At 46.0% G+C, this 16,941-nt stretch overlaps 1 protein-coding gene across 4 annotated transcripts in view; it reads left to right on the top strand.

Moving 5' to 3' along the window:
- The window catches only part of MCC (MCC regulator of WNT signaling pathway), a 237,668-nt gene that overhangs the window by 144,275 nt on the left and 76,452 nt on the right, over positions 1 to 16,941 (top strand). For all 4 annotated transcript variants that reach the window (XM_036308048.1, XM_036308049.1, XM_036308046.1 and 1 more), the window contains exon 3: positions 8,465 to 8,607. In XM_036308048.1, the coding sequence (XP_036163941.1) occupies positions 8,465 to 8,607 (143 nt within the window). The remainder of the gene's footprint in view (positions 1 to 8,464; positions 8,608 to 16,941) is intronic.

Raw genomic sequence — 16,941 nt, 5'->3', positions numbered from 1 at the left:
CTCTAAGCTCATTCATTTCATTGGCAGAATTTGTTTCTTTGTGATTGTGTGAGTTGTGGTTGCTTGCTTCCTCAAAGGCAGCAATGCAGAGAAATATTCTAGAATAAGTCTGCTCACAAGACAGAGTCTTATATAATGTATTGTAATTATTGAAGTGACATCCCATCACCTTTGAACATTTTATTAGTTAGCAAGTCACAGGTCCTGCCCAGATTCAATGAGAGGGTATCACCCAAAGGTTGAATACAAGGAGACACAGACTCATAGGAGCATCTTAGAGTCTATTCATCACAGCTTTCTGGGGGATTTGATTCATCACATCATATTAGCTTGTATCAATAGTGACAATTATAACATTTCTTTATCTCTATTTATGCCAGACATTCCACATGTTTTATCTGAGTTCTCATAATGACCTCTGGCATGGATACTATTAAACATTCCCATTTTGCAAATGAGGAAATTGAGGTTTAGGGAATTTTAATATCTCGCCCAAGATTATGTATCCAGAAAGTACCAGGAGTCAGGACTTGAATCTGGGTTTCATGGGAACCCATAGCTGCATTAATCCTGTATTGTCTCTTAAGCTGCCCAGGTTACCCTTAGCATCTAGAGGGGATCTGGAGGGGAGTGGGGATGGGGCACGGGGTAATTTGGTTTAAACATCCTTACCCTTCCAAATAAGACAGGTACACAAACATGTGCATGCATTTTGGCCAACATACAACAGTCTCATGGGGAGCAGCCTCATGGGAAACTGGCAAAGATCATTCTGTATATAGCACTGATTCAATGGTGCTTTCAGCATATTTGATATTTATTTAGTACTGACCATTCCTTTAACTTATTTCATTTTTTACCTACTACAGAGGAGATATTTCAAACAAGCTCCTTTGAATTTAGTCAGCAGTAATAAGGAACACTTTCTCTAAGCTCTCTGTCTTTGGAAAGCAAGTCTTCTGAGTTTTCTATTCCGTTAGGAAAAATATATAAGCTGTTTCTATTAAATGTATGGAGAGAGTGTTTTCTCTTTCTTTTGTATGAGACATTTACATGCATTCTCTTTGTCAGGATCCCACCCCCCATTCCACTCTTTGTTTATGCTCTTCCTTGGTTAACTGCTCCAGCTGTTTTGCTCATTGATGGCGTTTTAGTTCGAGCTGAGCCTCTTTGTTTAGTTGGCTTGGTTCCTCCCACCTTCCCTCAGGAGAACCTGGGCAAGGACTAAAAATGGGGGTGAGCTGTTCGTTGTGATCGATCCACTGTGACCCTGAGAAAGTAGCATTCCTTCTTAGCATATTTTAAAAGGAAGTGGTACTGACCCCCTCCACAGCATGGTGGAGAGGGTTAACAAATTAATGATGGCATTGCATTTTTCAAGAACCGAGCTCATAATGCTCTCAGGTTTGACAGCTGAGACTAATGTGATGATTAAAGATTTGTGGCCTCTGTGGAATAAGATAAAACCCAGTGAAGAACATTAACAAAACCATAAAGCTCCTTGGCATCACCACAATGCACAGGGTTTTTCCAACGAGGGCTCAGCTCTCAGGCCAGCCCGTCTAAGGCTGACTCACAGCTGTCTCCCTGGTTGCACCCAGAGAAGTGATGAGCCTAAAGGGTTTTATTCTTGGTGGTTGTATAATTGCTTGTCTGTTGCTTGTTTTTATGAAACATTTTGCATTTAGGCAATTTTATCAATTTGTGTGGCTAAACACAGTATTTTTATAGATTTTTATGTGCTTCATCATCATGATGGGAGAGCTGAAACCTAGAGAAAGGGTTTAGGGCATATGTATTGACTCCCAGTGACATTCAGGAAAAACAAAATTTCATCATATGCAATCTCAGTCTTTTTGTTCTTTGCCTTTCAAATTGAAAGTCTGCAGTTGCAGGAGAAATCCACACTCCTGACGATACTGACCTCTAGAAACTCGTGGCAGGCAAGACGCTGCAGCCATGGGCTCTCTGGCTTTGCTGTGCTATAGGATCAGTCAACAGTGAAATATGGGCTGGGAGGAGGGAGAACCCTGGGTGCCATTACCAATAATAACCAAAAAAAAGCAGTAGTGTGTCATTTGACATCATTTCTTAACTTTGTTCAGCTGAAATTGTGTGGGATATTTCCGTATGGTTAGAAGAAAATAATCCCTCCCTTGTGAGATTTGCTAGAAGCCGCCATTACTCCTTGTCAGGAAAGTTGTCACTGAATAATTGACTCAGGTGGGAGGCTGAAGCTGGCTTGGTGGGAACTGGAGGGACTTGGAGTTCCCCTTTTAATTACCTCCTCCCTGTCTGCTTTGCTGTTTGGGTGCTCCCAAGGAGTTGAGGAGAGAGCTGCTGGTTGCCTAGCTCTCATTTAGTATTGTAAGCATAATACCCACTATTTCCCGAGGTTCACCTGCAGTGATTCAGAGCAGGAAACAAGGTGGGATCACCCTGCTGTCACTTGAGATCTTCAGGCAGATTGTAAAGAGGAGGCAGGTTAGGGAGCTGGGAGGGAGTAGGGAGGAAAAGATTGTGGCTACATAAAGCTTGAAGCTGCAACTGCTTGATGCCATAAACAGAAAGGAGAGGGGTTTTTCACAGGGTTTCTGCTTGTTACCTGGATTATCCTATAAAATAAAAGCCTAGGTGGCGTCACACCCTCACAAGATGTCGTCACAAGATGGCTAAGAGCATAGCGGAGGCAGGGCCCGGCGGCCCCTCCTCGCAGTGAGGCCTAGGGGTCCTGCGGCTCTGTGCAGCGCAAGGGAGGCTGGTCCTGGTGTCTCCACCGCCTCGCACGGAGGAGGCGGGTCCCAGCGGAGGAGGCGGGTTACAGCGGGGGAGGGCAGTTGTGGGCGATCAGGCTGCCAGAGGAAAAGCAGTTGTGGGCAATCAGGCTGGCAGGGGAGGGCAGTTGGAGGGCAATCTGGCTGGCAGGGGAGGGCAGTTGGGGGTGATCAGGCCTACAGGGGAGGGCGTTGGGAGCGATCAGGGTAGCAGTTAGGCAGGGGAGTGGTTAAAGGGCAATCAGAATGGCGGGCAGAGGTGGTTAGGGGCAATCAGGCAGGCAAGTGGGTGGTTAGGAGCCAGCAGTCCCGGATTGTGAAAAGGATGTCTAACTGCTGGTTTAGGCCCATCCCGGCAGTCGGACATCCCCCAAGGGGTCCCAGATTGAAGAGGAGGTAGGCCGGGCTGAGGGACACACCCCCATGCATGAATTTTGTGCACCAGGCCTCTAGTCTATATATATAAAAGACTAATATGCTGAGTGTCCTTCCCTCCATCTGGGTAATGACGTCATGTAGCAATAACTGGCTTCCTCTCCCTAGCGACCACTAGCATCCTTACAGTTTCTTCAGCCCAGGAACACTTTAGCCAGGTGGAAACACTTCACACTGTAACCAAATGTCTGTAAAGTGTTTTCCCATGCCTCACTTCATTTAATCCTCACAGTCCTAGAGTAGGTAGATAGGAGACTCGTGGAATCCTATTTTCTTTTCATTAGCCAGAAAACAGAGGTTTAGAAAGTTTAGAAACTTGACTCAACTGAAAAGAAGTAAGAAGTAGTGGATCTTGAAAATGACTTCAGGTTTTCTCACTGCACAGAATATAGTCAAACACTGCTGCAGTTAAATATTTTACTCTTTGTTCTCCCTGCATGATCTACAATAATAATCTGCTTCGTGTTGATATTTACTGCTGTGTTGCTGACAATTACCTGAAAGAGAAGTTGGGGTGCTTCACTGGGCTGGAAAAAGTTTAGCTAAATTAGAAAGCAGTTCTAATTAAGCAAGTTTGTTCTATATCTATAAAAGGCTAAGTTGACTCATGCATGGGCAATACATACAAAGCTCTCGCTGGTGCCAATCACACACGTATGTTTCCATCTGTCATTGTCAATCATGAATTTGGTTGACACTTCTATTATAGAGAAAGGGTGAATAGTGGTATTAAAATATTTCTCCTAGTTAATTTCCTTTCAGTGTGCACGAATTCATGCACTGGACCACTAGTGATAAATAAATTGGCCACTTGACAGTCTGTTTTCATCTATAAACTGATTGCATCTACAGAATATGCAGTACCAACAAACAACCCAAAATTTTGAGTGGCTTAAAATACTAAAGGTGTGTTTCTTCTTGCTGGGAGCTTATTGGGTCTGGAGGGAGGCTGTGCTGTATTGCCCTGGCCCAGCCTCCCAAGGTGATGGGCCTCTACCATCTGGAACGTTGCCAGGCAGCCATGGCCCGGGGAAGGGAATGGGGCAAATCCCACACTAGCTCTTAAAGGCTTTGAATAAAAAATGATGTATATTCACTAACACCTCATTGGTTAAAACAAGTCACATGGCCATATCAAGCTTTAAGGGAAGTATAACCTGACTATGTGCATGGGTGGAGGTGAACCAGTCTTGGTGAAGGCCCTGCTGGCTACTACAGGGGTGCTGATACTTACACAATGTGCACCCCACACCCCACATAAGAAAATACTGGATAGAAATGAACACCTGTGAAAAAGGATTGTATTAATAGATTATGAAAGAACTAGAGGCCTGGTGCACAAGAATTTGTGCACTGGTGCGGGGGGGTGGAGTGTCCCTCAGCCTGACCTGTGCCCTCTCACAGTCTGGGACCCCTCGGGAGATAACCACCTCCTGGCTTAAGCCCGCTCCCCGGGTGGCAGATGGCAGGCCCAATCCCGCGGTGCCTGCCCGGCCACCCCGGGTCGTGCACACGGCAGGCCCAATCCCGGGGTTGGGGCAGGCGGTGGATGGCGCTGCCCCACCCTGCCTGCAGTATGCAAATTTAACAGCCATCTTTGTTGGGTTAATTTGCATACTCTTCTGATTGACTGGTGGGTGTAGCGAAGGTACAGTCAGTTAGCATCTTTGTCTTTTATTACTGTAGGTGGATAATTTTTATTTTATTTATTGTTGACAATATTACAGATGTCTCTCATTTTCTCCCTTTTTGCCCCCCTCTACCCAGCCCCGCCCAACCCCAGGCCTTCCCCATGCTGTTGTCTGTGTCCATGGATTATGCATATATGTTCTTTGGCTAATCTCCCCCTGTCCCTCCAACCCCCACTGAGATCTGTATGGATTTTTTTTTTATCATTTTTTTAAAATGTCTATAACATACTTAAATTTCAACTTAAAAAACATGCAAATGTTAAGTGGTAATCATAGAAGTAATGCCCCTTTTTCCTCTATAGTTGTCATCATTGTATTATCTTCTTGAATGAGGCTTTACTGGGATACCTGCCATAGGTGACCTTACGTGGAGGTGTGGGATCAAGCTTGAACCTAGCCTCTGTCCTTGTCCAACCAAATACCCACAACCCTAGGTTAAAATGCTCTCACAGGTCTTGGAAACTCAGGGTGGTGAGAGGCTCTGATTAGTAACAGGACTAGAGTGTGATGACAGAATCCGGTCTCACTTTACTAGGCCCATCCTGCCCGTGTGGGAGGTCGCCAGGGCAGGAAGGCACCCAGCGTGCACAGAGCGGCTTTGTCTGTCCCAGGTACCGCCCACTCATCTTCTTCTCCTGCACTGAAGTGCCACATTCCTGGGGTTGGCTCTTGTGCAGTTTAAGGGGAGGCCTGACAAGGGTGTTTTGTTGGGTTCCTTTGGCTCCTGCGGGTGATGACTTGTTTCTTCCTGCACTGCTGCTCTGTGGGAGGGGCTCTACTTCCCCCGCTCCCTGGCTTGGAAAGCCCAGGGGATTCTCACTAAAGTTGAGATCAGCATTTCAAGTACCTTTGGCTGCGTATAGTGAGTGTGCACAGAATAGGGAGGTTTTTAATGGGGTACCTCTCGGGGATATTGATTTATACAGGTGAGACCTTAAATAAAGTCTTCTCAATCATTCATCCACATAGAGGCTAGGAGTTTTGATGATTTCCCAGTATTCTCTTTTCTGGGGAAAGGAATCCTCAGGTACCATTCCACCATCTCTTCTACTCCCAGCCTCACTCTGTCCATAGTTTTATTGTCCAGTAGAGAAGGTGTGACCACCTGAAAGCTGTGACCACAGTTCCCTTCAAAGTAGGTATCATAGTGACTCCCTCCCCCCTCCACCTCCACCCCTGCAACCAGGGCACCTAGCACAGTATCTTAGATATCATGGGAAATCAAAACATACCTATTAGTTTTAGAGGAAGCATAAAATTACAGAGGCTTTCTACCACTTTACACGCATAATTTTGGTAAAATATAGAAATGTAAAGGAGATATATTTGCCATCATCTAAGAAATTTCCCCCAATATAGTCTTGTTGTTACTCCCAAATGAGCCCCTTAGTTCCAAATATACATTGTCTTTTTTATCCTTTTAGCTATGGGCACTTCTCCATCTGACTGAATCATCAGGCTTCCTGTTGTCTCTTGTTCATAATCGCACCCTCCTGGCCGTCTTCGCAGTTAGAGCGAGGGGCGATGATGGCACAATGCCAGCTATATGCTCTTGTTGCCTGGTCATCACCCATCTGATCTCTCTGCAACCTGGGCAGCCCCATGGGATTTTACCTTTTGGGTAGATCCTAACAGTCAACAGGGATGCTCAGAGTTGTCTTGGTGGTTACCAATTGGTCATATGCTCTTTTCTTATATAAACACTTACACCTCTTCATTTTTAAGTGGGTTTTGTAGTTTTTTGTCTGCCTTAATGGCCTGTTGACCTATAAAGACTGTAAAGAAGGAAGAATAAGGGGGAATTAAGGGAGAGTGGGAGCTTGCTGAGTTTGTAAGAGGAAGCAGTTCACAGTAGTTTGTAGCCCTTGAGAAATGAATATAGAAACCAAAGAGGAAGAACCAGTGAGGTGGCACTGGCGGGGGGGGGGGGGGGACAGCCATGGTGTAGACAAGATTCAGGCTAGACTAGGCTTATCCTGTAATTATTTTAGGATCTAGAAGCAGTGACCTTCATATAAGGGTGAGCTGCATATGCACATGTACATACTATACACACATGGATACACACACACACACACACACTTTAAAGATAGGAGTGAAGACCAATAGCAAAAGCCCATAGATATTCTGCTTGGATGGAGAGGAACAGTATTCTGCTGTTTGTATATTCCAGAGAAATATGCTCTTTCGGGTATTGACAGATACTGTCTTTGACACATGTCATTTTGTGCACTTTTCTTGTTTCTTTTAAAGTGTGGTGGGTCGTGGATGAAAAAGGCATAACTTTGTAGAAAGAGTATGTGTGGCCGGTGTAGATTCATCTTGCTTAGGAAAGCTTCCAGGTTGATATGGCTTCACTCGGTGCTTCCACATAGTTCCCGTGTGTTTGACTTTGAGTGGAGAGTACTGGATGTTTCAGGTTGTCTCTAAGAACAAAAGTCATATCACAATTTCTCGGAGAGTAACTCTCACAAAAACCTGTGATAGAGCGTTCATCAACCTTGTTGCATCTGATCTTGTTTCTGGAGCTCTGAGCAGCCCTCATGATGTTTCCACATTAGTACTGACCAAGACATTGTTCAGGGTCCTCTTCAGAAGTGTGGTCCTTGCCACAATTTATACCAATGTATACCTCAGACTCCTGTGCTGAGCACTTGTGTTTCAGTATTGGGATGGACTTAGTGCAGTGTCCTACTTGTCTTTGAAAGCTTTTTACCCCTGCCCAGTAGCTTCTGCGTCACACCATGGGGAGCTCAGCAGATTTAGGGAAGAGAGAGGACATTGGAGGTAGTGGATGAGAAGTCTTGCCCTTGCCTGCCTGCACCAGCCCCGCAAGTGCAAAGTGGACAAGTACACATGGCTCTTGGCTTTAGGAAAACCTTGCTGAAAATGAAATAAAAATTCCTCTACTGGACAGGAAATTAATCAGGGCTGAACATAGTAGATAGGAACATAAGCTAGACTCCTTGTTCCATCACTGATGAGTGTTCTATTATTATGTAAATGAGATTAAATGCACAGTGACTGGTGGGGGGTTCTGAATGGGGAGAGAAATGAAAGAGGTGAATAGATTCCTTAGGATTTAAACTCTGGCAACAAAAATGTTTTTTATAGCATCTGCTGCCTCTTAGTCCAAAAATGGTGAGCAAGGGAAGCTCCTCAGCCTCTTTTGTCATTGTTTCTGCAAAGCATCCTTCATAATAGTGTGACACATGGTGGTTTATTCATTCCATGACACTTCCTGATCTCCACGGCGACCCAGGCCGTATGCCAGGTGCCACGGCTGTTTCACAGAAACATCTAGTCCCTGCCTTCCAGGAGTTTCCAGTCTGGCCTGCAGAGAACCAGCCAAATAAGAAATGGTGTCATACCACTCAGGATTCTTTGGTTGTAAAATTGCACTTTGATGTGTCTCTCGGGATTGCTGGTCAGTGAGAGTCATATGTTTTATCTTGGGCATGCTCTTTGTTGAAGTTGTGATGAATTGAGGCTATAAAACTTACAATCACTAGCCTATAGATATGTCAATTCATTGCCATTTCTTTCTTGTTCTCTTGATTCCAGTGTGAGCAGTCCCACCTCATGAGAGAGCATGAGGATGTCCAGGAGCGGACGACGCTTCGATACGAGGAGCGCATCACGGAGCTCCACAGCATCATTGCGGAGCTCAACAAGAAGATAGACCGTTTGCAGGGCACCACCATCAGGTAGCAGCCTCCGGTCATGATTTCTCTCTGCCACTCTGGACTGTAGCCTGGGTCTTGGAGTTGAAGTCATCCCTGTGAATTACAACGATGTCTTATTTGTAATTAAGACTTTTACAGACAGTTGATAAAGTAGTTTCTCTTTGCGTTGTTAGCCACGCACTTCCCCCTTATTATTCTGTTCTGCTTAAGGGTGGCGGTTGGAATCCTCTGTTTCTTGATAAGGGTGTGGAATCAGAAGTTGAATGAGATGCTTATAACAAGTTCTAAATGGAGCCCCTCTTCCTGAGAGACCAGTATCCCTAGCACACCAAGTCTGCTCCCCATCTGTAAACTGTGGACCTCCATGGGGATTTTGAGAGATTTCAGAGTGAGGCTTACAACATAGGCTTCTAGATAACCTAATATTTTGAGCTTACCTCCAGTTGATTTACCAACATTGGCTTAGCCTCATATAGACTCCTAAGGTGGGGACAAGATTTGATCCTTTACTAGTGAAAAAGTGAGGGCTTAATATGAAGGGACTGTGTCTTCCTTGCTTGGCAATCAGTTGGCCCCCGAGTCTCCTACACACAGCCCGTGGTGTCTGCCCTGCTGTTCAAGGGGAGAGGTTCGCTTTAGGTGATGTACTGAGCCAAGGATGAGAACTGTTATCTTCCTGCCTGTGCGCAGGAAACAGCCCTGAAGAAAGCAAATGGTTGGCCCGTGTCTTTATGGAGAAAGAGAGCTTTGTTTGCTGAATGTTTGCACAAGCCACATTTATGAGAGTTTTAGAGGCAGCTACTTTAAACTCTCCCTCTCAAAGTCCTGCGTTAGAAGAAACTTGGATGCATTTTGTTCCAACTCTGGGAGTCGGAGTAATGACAGGGCTACTTGATGAGGGCACTGATGGGCCTGTGTTTCCTGGGCAAAATCGTGGAAAACTTGACACTGAACTGGAGCCACATAATAAATTTCATATTCTAATTTAGAACTCCAGACTTTTAAATTGAATCCTGGCCTTCGGAGTGATTGCAGGTTAGCAATGCCTGAGCAGAGAGGAATTTTTCAGCCCAGAGAAACGATTATAGCAGATTTAAAGGAGGCTGACAGAGTAAATTGGCAGATGTGTAATTCTCATTAAAACATGTTGCACTTTCAACACTTGAAGATGAAGGCAAATGGGCTCAGTGAGTTGTGAAAAAAATGCATCACACATCACCTGGAAAACGCAATTTCAGACGTTTAAATTGAACATAGTGGCCAAAGTGTTCCATGTAAAAATGCAGTGAGCTTCTAGACCATAAACATTTATTAGTGCCTCTTATTTAAAGGGAAATTGCATCTGTGCAGATGTCGCATTAAATGCTGCCAGTTTTCATTATGTAAATGAGCTGACCCCTCCTTGCGGGGCCTCCCTGAAGGGCTGGAAGACATTCGGACATGTGGGCCAGTAAGACAAGGCTCTTCTTGTCCTCTGAACTCCAGTGGCTAAGGCATCGCCCCAGCCCCCAGCACACCAGGAAATTCATTTGCCCTCAGGTCCTGAGATTCTATGATAGGTTCAGTACAGTAGCAGCCAGACACTTGGACAAACTCTAAGTTCCCTAGCATATCCAGGGTCTAGAGATTTGATTATCATTATAGTCACGTACAATGCTGGTACCTTACAGACTTGCCTTCACTTCAATCTGGGTCTGACTTAGGAATTTATTGGAAAAGCTGAAAATTATTAATAGGGGAATAGTTTATGTAAAATATGATATATCCACACTTAAGCAGTCAGAGTGGGGATTTACAAAGGTATATTATTAGTCAGCTCAGGCTACTGTAACAAAATACCACAGATTTGATGGCCTAACCAACTGTGGAATTTATTTCTCACAGTTCTGGAGCTTGGGAAGGACAAGATTAAGGTGCCAGCCAGTTCAGTTCCCAGTGAGGGTGAGGGCTGTCTTCCTCATTTGGGAAAGGTGGCCTTCTCACTGTGTCCTCACCTGGCAGGGAGAGAGCTGAAGCAAGCTCTCTGGCTTCTAATCCAAAAGGTTTGCCAAAACTCCTTTAGCTATGGACTGAATTGTGTTCCCGCCAAAATTCATATATTACAGTCCTAACCCTTCATGTGGTGGTATTTAGAGATGGGACCTTTGGGATATAATTCAGTTTAGATGAGGTCATGAGGATGGGGCCTATTTGATGGGAACTTTATAAGATTGAGCAACTTTATAAGAAGAAGACACACTAGAGAAAACAATCTCACCCTCACTTCATCCCTCCCTGTCCTCAACCCCACCCCTCCCTGCCAATGTGTGGACACAATAAGAAGACAGCCATCTGCAAGCCAGGAAGAGAGCCCTGACCAGAAACTGTCCATGCTGGCACTTTGACTTGGACTTCTAGTCTCTAGAAATCTAAGAAAATAAATTCCTGTTGTTTAAGCTAGCCAGCTATGGTATTTTGTTACAGTAACCTGAGCTAAGACACTTAAAAAAAAAAATCACCAGTGATTCCTTAACTGAAAAATCCCATGGCTTTTGCTTGTTACTGGTCCTTTTCTGCAGCATTTGACCTTAAATCCTTCTTTCTAGTGTGTTCTTTCTGGAAGCTCTAGCACCCTGTAGGTCCTAGATCTTCTCTTCTGTCCCTGAGATCCATCCTCAACCTTGGCTCTTACCCTGGGCTCTGTCCCTCACACCTTTCACCCTGAATGACCGCAGGCCAGAGAGCATTGACCCATCCTATCTGTATCACCTCGCATTGGCACTTAACCATTCCACTTCCTCGTCTGCAAAATTTTCCTCATTTGGGGAATGAGATACTATCCAAAGTCTCCATCTCTAACATAATTCGATCTCTGAGATCTCAGGCCCGTACCATGAACCTGGCCTTCCTTCTGATCTTTCAACCCACACACTGACCTGTGCACTGTGTCTATATGTCTAGCTTCACATTGCTGCATCTCGAACAGTGTAAACAAAGCCTCTTTATCTCCCAGCAAAACATATTGTTTTGATTAATTTCTGGCCTAACAAGTAAAATATAGTGAAATAAAAATCCAGAAAAATAAGATAGATTTCTCTCTCCCTGTCTTCCTGTGTGTTTGACATCCATATTTAGAAGTTCTTGAATATCGATCCTATATCACATCTTGTTAAAGCTGGTATTTGTTGATGGCTAGCCTTTCAAAATCTCATTTGTTCAGTTATTCACCAAAGGATCCAAAGATGGATCTGAGCCTTCTCTGTGCTGTATTAAAAAATTAGGAGAGGTAGAAAGAATCAGGACTTCACTTATTTCCTGCTGTAGATCCTGTAAGAGAACAGAAAGGATTACATTTCCTCCTTATATTTAAAAATCTTTGCTCTTTAAAAGAATGATGGTCACTTCAGGGCAGTACACTTTTAATTGTAAAAAAAACAACAACAAAAAAAACACAAAAAACAGAATGTGGTTCAGAAGGACATAGGTGACTGACAGTTGCCAAGATAAGCAGATGTCCATCTGAGTCTTGTTCACAAATCACTCCGATCAAGCAACAAGGCATGAATGCACACCCCCGCATTAAATAGATATGGGCTTTGCTAATGAAGTAATATTTTTATCAAATGCTGCTGAGTCCACAGTACTTCAGCATGAGGTCTGGAAAGCATGATAAGAATTATACTTTCATTGACTTTTTTCCCCTTTTCTGATTAGATCATTTTACCCTTGGCCATTAAAGAGAAGGAATCTTTAAAAATAACTGCAACAAGCTTTGGTCAAATAGCTTAGTTGGTTAGAGCATCGTCCTCTTATGTCAAGGTTGCAGGGTCGATCCCGGTCAGAGCATATACAGGAGTCTTCTAATGAGTGTAGGGTGAGTGGAGCAACAAGTCAGTGTTTCTCTGTCTCTCTCTCTTCTCTTTCTCTCCAATTTTTTAAATTATTTTTTTGAATAATTGCAACAAAAAATGTTTTCCTTAGGCTCCTATATTCGAGTTGTGTTTTGTTGGCACTAAATTTAGGAGTTAGGCTGTGGTACTAACTAGTTGCATCATCTTGGGTACGTTGCTTAGTCTTTTGAAGCCTCGGTTGTCTTTTTTGTAAAACAAAGGTGTTGGTTCTGGCTTAGATGGTCTCTAAGATCCCTTCCAGTTGGCCAGCCTGTGACATTTCTGCCACGGCAAGCTACCCAGGTGTGTGTACAATCTAATGGCTGCCTCCTTAGAAGCGTTTTTTTTTTTTTCTTTGTTTAAGCCAGCAGAAAGCACTAATTATGGCGACTCTAAATAGAAAAGCTGGGAAGCACTTCACAAATGCTTGTAAACAGTGAATGAAATAATGTACGTTTAGAATCCTGTGAGATGATCCTTTATGTTCCTGAGAACCTTGCAATTCCATAATTATGAAACTACCACCATAGTGTATAATTATCCACATGTATCTGTTCATCAAGCTTCTGACTTTTGACGTTAATATGATTACTTCTTGGACCTTTTCATGTTTTCTTCCTTTTCATCACCACGCTAACAGTTGGTGTTCTTTGGGGAGGCATTTTCCCCCCAAAGAAGTAAGTTATCACTCGCCAAGAGTTACTATATCCACAATAGAAGTAAGCAAACAATAAAGTCACTTTGAGATGCTGATGCTGTGTCAATAGCTAAACGTCTTTACCAACTTGGTGACTCAGTGCTGCACAAGACAGCCCTGAAAACACACCTCATATTGTTGCCTTTGTAAAACTGCCATGGGCTGCTGGAGTGTATTTGACTTCCTGTTCCTTTGCTCTTGATAGACGAACTCTCCTCAATAACACATGGAAGAGAAAACCCCTAGCCTCAGCCTCCTACATATGCTGCAATCCCAAATTGACTGTCATTTCCCTGTCCCACATTCCAGCCTCCTTTCAGGAACAATGCCCAGGATGATGTTTAGATATGCAACTCATGATTTCTTCTACCAAAGTCAGTGGGAGAAACAACAGCGTTGCACGTTATTTGATATTTAGGCTCGGTTTAACCTTCGTATACCTCATTTTCTGTGACACAGAACACTGCCTTCTCTTCTCACAGGGCTACCTTTTTTGTACTGTGAGATACATTATAATTACTACTAGAGACCCAGTGCACAAAATTCATGCACAGGCAGGGTCCCTAGGCCTGGCCAGCGATCAAGGCTGATCAGGGCCTTCTGGCTGCTGGCTGGGGCCTTCTTTCATTCCGCGTCGCCCCCTGGTGGTCAGCGCACATCATAGCAAGCGATTGAACTCCCAGTCAAACTCCCTAGGAGACACTTTGCATATTAGCCTTTTATATATATAGACTAGAGGCCCGGTGCACAAAAATTTGTGCACTCGGGGGGGAGGGAAGGTCCCTCAGCCCGTCCTGTGCCCTCTCGCAGTCTGGGACCCCTCGGGAGATAACGACCTGCTGGCTTAGGCCTGCTCCCGGGTGGCAGAGGGCAGGCCCAATCCCTAGGTGCAGCCCCTGGTCGGGCTCAGAGCAGGGCCGATTGGGGAGTTGGGGCACCTTCCCCTGTCATGCACAGAGCAGGGCAGATTTGGGAGGTTGCGATGCCACCCTCAGTCACGCTCAGGGTAGGGCCGATTGGGGGGTTGGGGCACCACCCCGTCACACTCAAGGCAGGGTCGATGGGGAGGTTGCGGCACCACCCCCTGTCACGCACAGAGCAGGGCCCATCAGGGGGGTTGGGGTTCCGTACCCTGTCATGCACAGAGCAGGGCCAATCAGGGGGTTAGGGCACTGCCCCCTGTCACGCACAGAGCAGGGTCAATCAAGGGGTTGGGGAGCTCCCCCTTGTCACTCACAGAGTAGGGCCGATAGGGGAGTTGGGGCACCGCCCCCTGTCACACTCAGGGCAGGGCAGATCAGGGGGTTGGGGCACCGCCCTCTATCACCCACAGAGCAGGGCTGATCAGGGGGTTGGGGCACCGCCACTGTCACACTCAGGGCAGGGCCGATTGGGAGGTTATGGCTCTACCCCATCACACACAGAGCAGGGCCCGTGGGGGGGGAGGGGTTTGGGGCGCCGCCTGCTATCACCCACAGAGCAGGGCTGATCAGGTGGTTGGGGCGCCGCCACTCTCACACTCAGGGCAGGGCCGATGGGGAGGTTATGGCTCTACCCCGTCACACACAGAGCAGGGCCTGTTGTGGGGGGTGGGGGTTGGGGCCCCGCACCCTGTCACACACAGAGCAGGGCTGATCAGGGAGTTGAGGCACCGCACCCTGTCATACACAGAGCCGCAGGGCGATCAGGGGGTTGGGGAGCTCCCCCCTATCAGGCACAGAGCAGGGCTGATCAGGGGGTTGGGGCGCCTTCCCCTGTCACAAACAGAGCAGGGCGGATAGGGAGGTTGTAGCCCTGCCCCCTGTCACACACAGAGCCACAGGGCAATCAGGGGGTTTGGGCGCTGCCCCCTGTCACGCTGATCCCGGTGCCGGGAGGCCTCTCGGCTCCGCTGATCCCGGTGCTGGGAGGCATATTACCCTTTTACTATATAGGATAGAGGCCTGGTGCATGGGTGGGGCTGCCTGGTTTGCCCTGAAGGGTGTCCTGGATCAAGGTGGGGGTCCCCACTGGGGTGCCTGGCCAGCCTGGATGAGGGGATGATGGCTGTTTGCAGCTGGTCACACACCCTTCAGGGTGGGGGTCCCCACTGGAGTGCCTGGCCAGCCTGGGTGAGGGGATGATGGCTGTTTGCAGCTGGTCACACACCCTTTAGGGTGAGGGTCCCCACTGGGGTGCCTGGCCAGTCTGGGTAAGGGGCTGAGGGCTGTTTTCAGGCCGACTGAAGCTCCCAACTGCTCCTTTTTTTCTTTTTTTTCTTTTTTTCTGGGCCAGCTTTAGCTCTGGCTCCAGCTCTGAGGCTTCTGCTGCTGAAAGAACGTATCTGATTTGTTTCGGTTCTATAATCAAAACACTGTTTAACTCCAACTTTGAGATCCCGGCCTCGCTGAAAGCAGGTTTCTGGGGTTTTGTTTAGTTTCTATATTTGTTACAATGTTTCTTAAACTGCAGGCTCAGAGGCCGGCAAAGCAGGTGGGGAACATTGGTTTCCTCCGTCACTGAAGCAAGCAAGCCTCACGTTAGTTTCAAGCTGCCGGCCGCCATCTTGGCTGGCAGTTAATTTGCATATCTCCCTGATTAGCCAATGGGAAGGGTAGCGGTCGTACGCCAATTACCATGTTTCTCTTTTATTAGATAGGATAAGGAAGAACCTTACGTGCTCAGCCCCTCCCTATGCGGTCAAGAATACAGACCTTCGGTGCTTCCCTGCTGCTTATTTTATGTTTCCATGCAAGATCTTGGCAATGTTTACTGGGAACCTGAATCCCTAGGCCTCGCACATTTTATCTTTATCTCTACCATCTAACCCTGATTATTTGACATCTTCACTACAATAATTCTTTTTTTGATCAACAAGTGGCCTGAGTGAACCCCCCTCCCCAGCCTCATGTTTCCATCCTGCACCCCATTTCGGTTTCAGCTACACCAAACCACTTATTCCTCTCCAAGCCTCCACATATTCACCTTCACACCCCTGCCCTGTGCACTCCTTTATAAAGTTCATCCTAATAATCTCTAGAAGTAATTCCTTACAAAGAAGATTTGGCAGGCACTACATGTTTTGGAACCTGCCAAGCTAGGATGGTTTAAGGTGGCTTTTAAAGACTTTACATATGCCATTTATACCACAGATACAGCAGTAGCATTTACCTGGCTCTCTTAGCTGTAAAACAGTCTCAGCTATGCTGATTACATTGGACATGCAACAAAGGTAATTTATTCATCATACACAAAATTTCCTGTTAATGGAAATCAGAATTTTAAGTGCTGATTGAAAGGAGAGCTAAGCCCTGGCCAGTGTAGTGCAATTGGGTGGGCGTCGTCCTATGCACCGAAGGACTGGTTTGATTCCCAGTCAGGGCACATGCCCAGGTTGGGGGGTGGGGGGAAGGAGCGCGGGGATATACAGGAGGCAGCTGATAAATGTTCCATTCTCACATTGAGGTTTCTCTCTCTCTCTCTCTCTCTCTCTCTCTCTCTCTCTCTCTCTCTCCCCCCCTCCCTCCACCTCCCTCTCTCTTCCTCTTTCTATCTCTCTAAAACAAAACAAACAAAAACAGTTTAAAAAAAGAAACTCGTGCACTGCTGGTGGGAATGCAGACTGGTGCAGCCACTCTGGAAGACAGTATGGAGTTTCCTCAAAACACTAAAAATGGAACTCCCATTTGACCCTGTGATCCCACTTCTAGGAATATATCCCAAGAAACCAGGAACACCAATCAGAAAGGGTATATGTACCCATATGTTCATAGCAGCACAATTCACCATAGCTAAGATCTGGAAACAGCC

This window comes from Myotis myotis, unplaced genomic scaffold, assembly GCF_014108235.1.
Source record: "Myotis myotis isolate mMyoMyo1 unplaced genomic scaffold, mMyoMyo1.p scaffold_m19_p_5, whole genome shotgun sequence".
Taxonomy (NCBI): domain Eukaryota; kingdom Metazoa; phylum Chordata; class Mammalia; order Chiroptera; family Vespertilionidae; genus Myotis; species Myotis myotis.
This window is presented reverse-complemented; position numbering and strand designations above follow the sequence as displayed.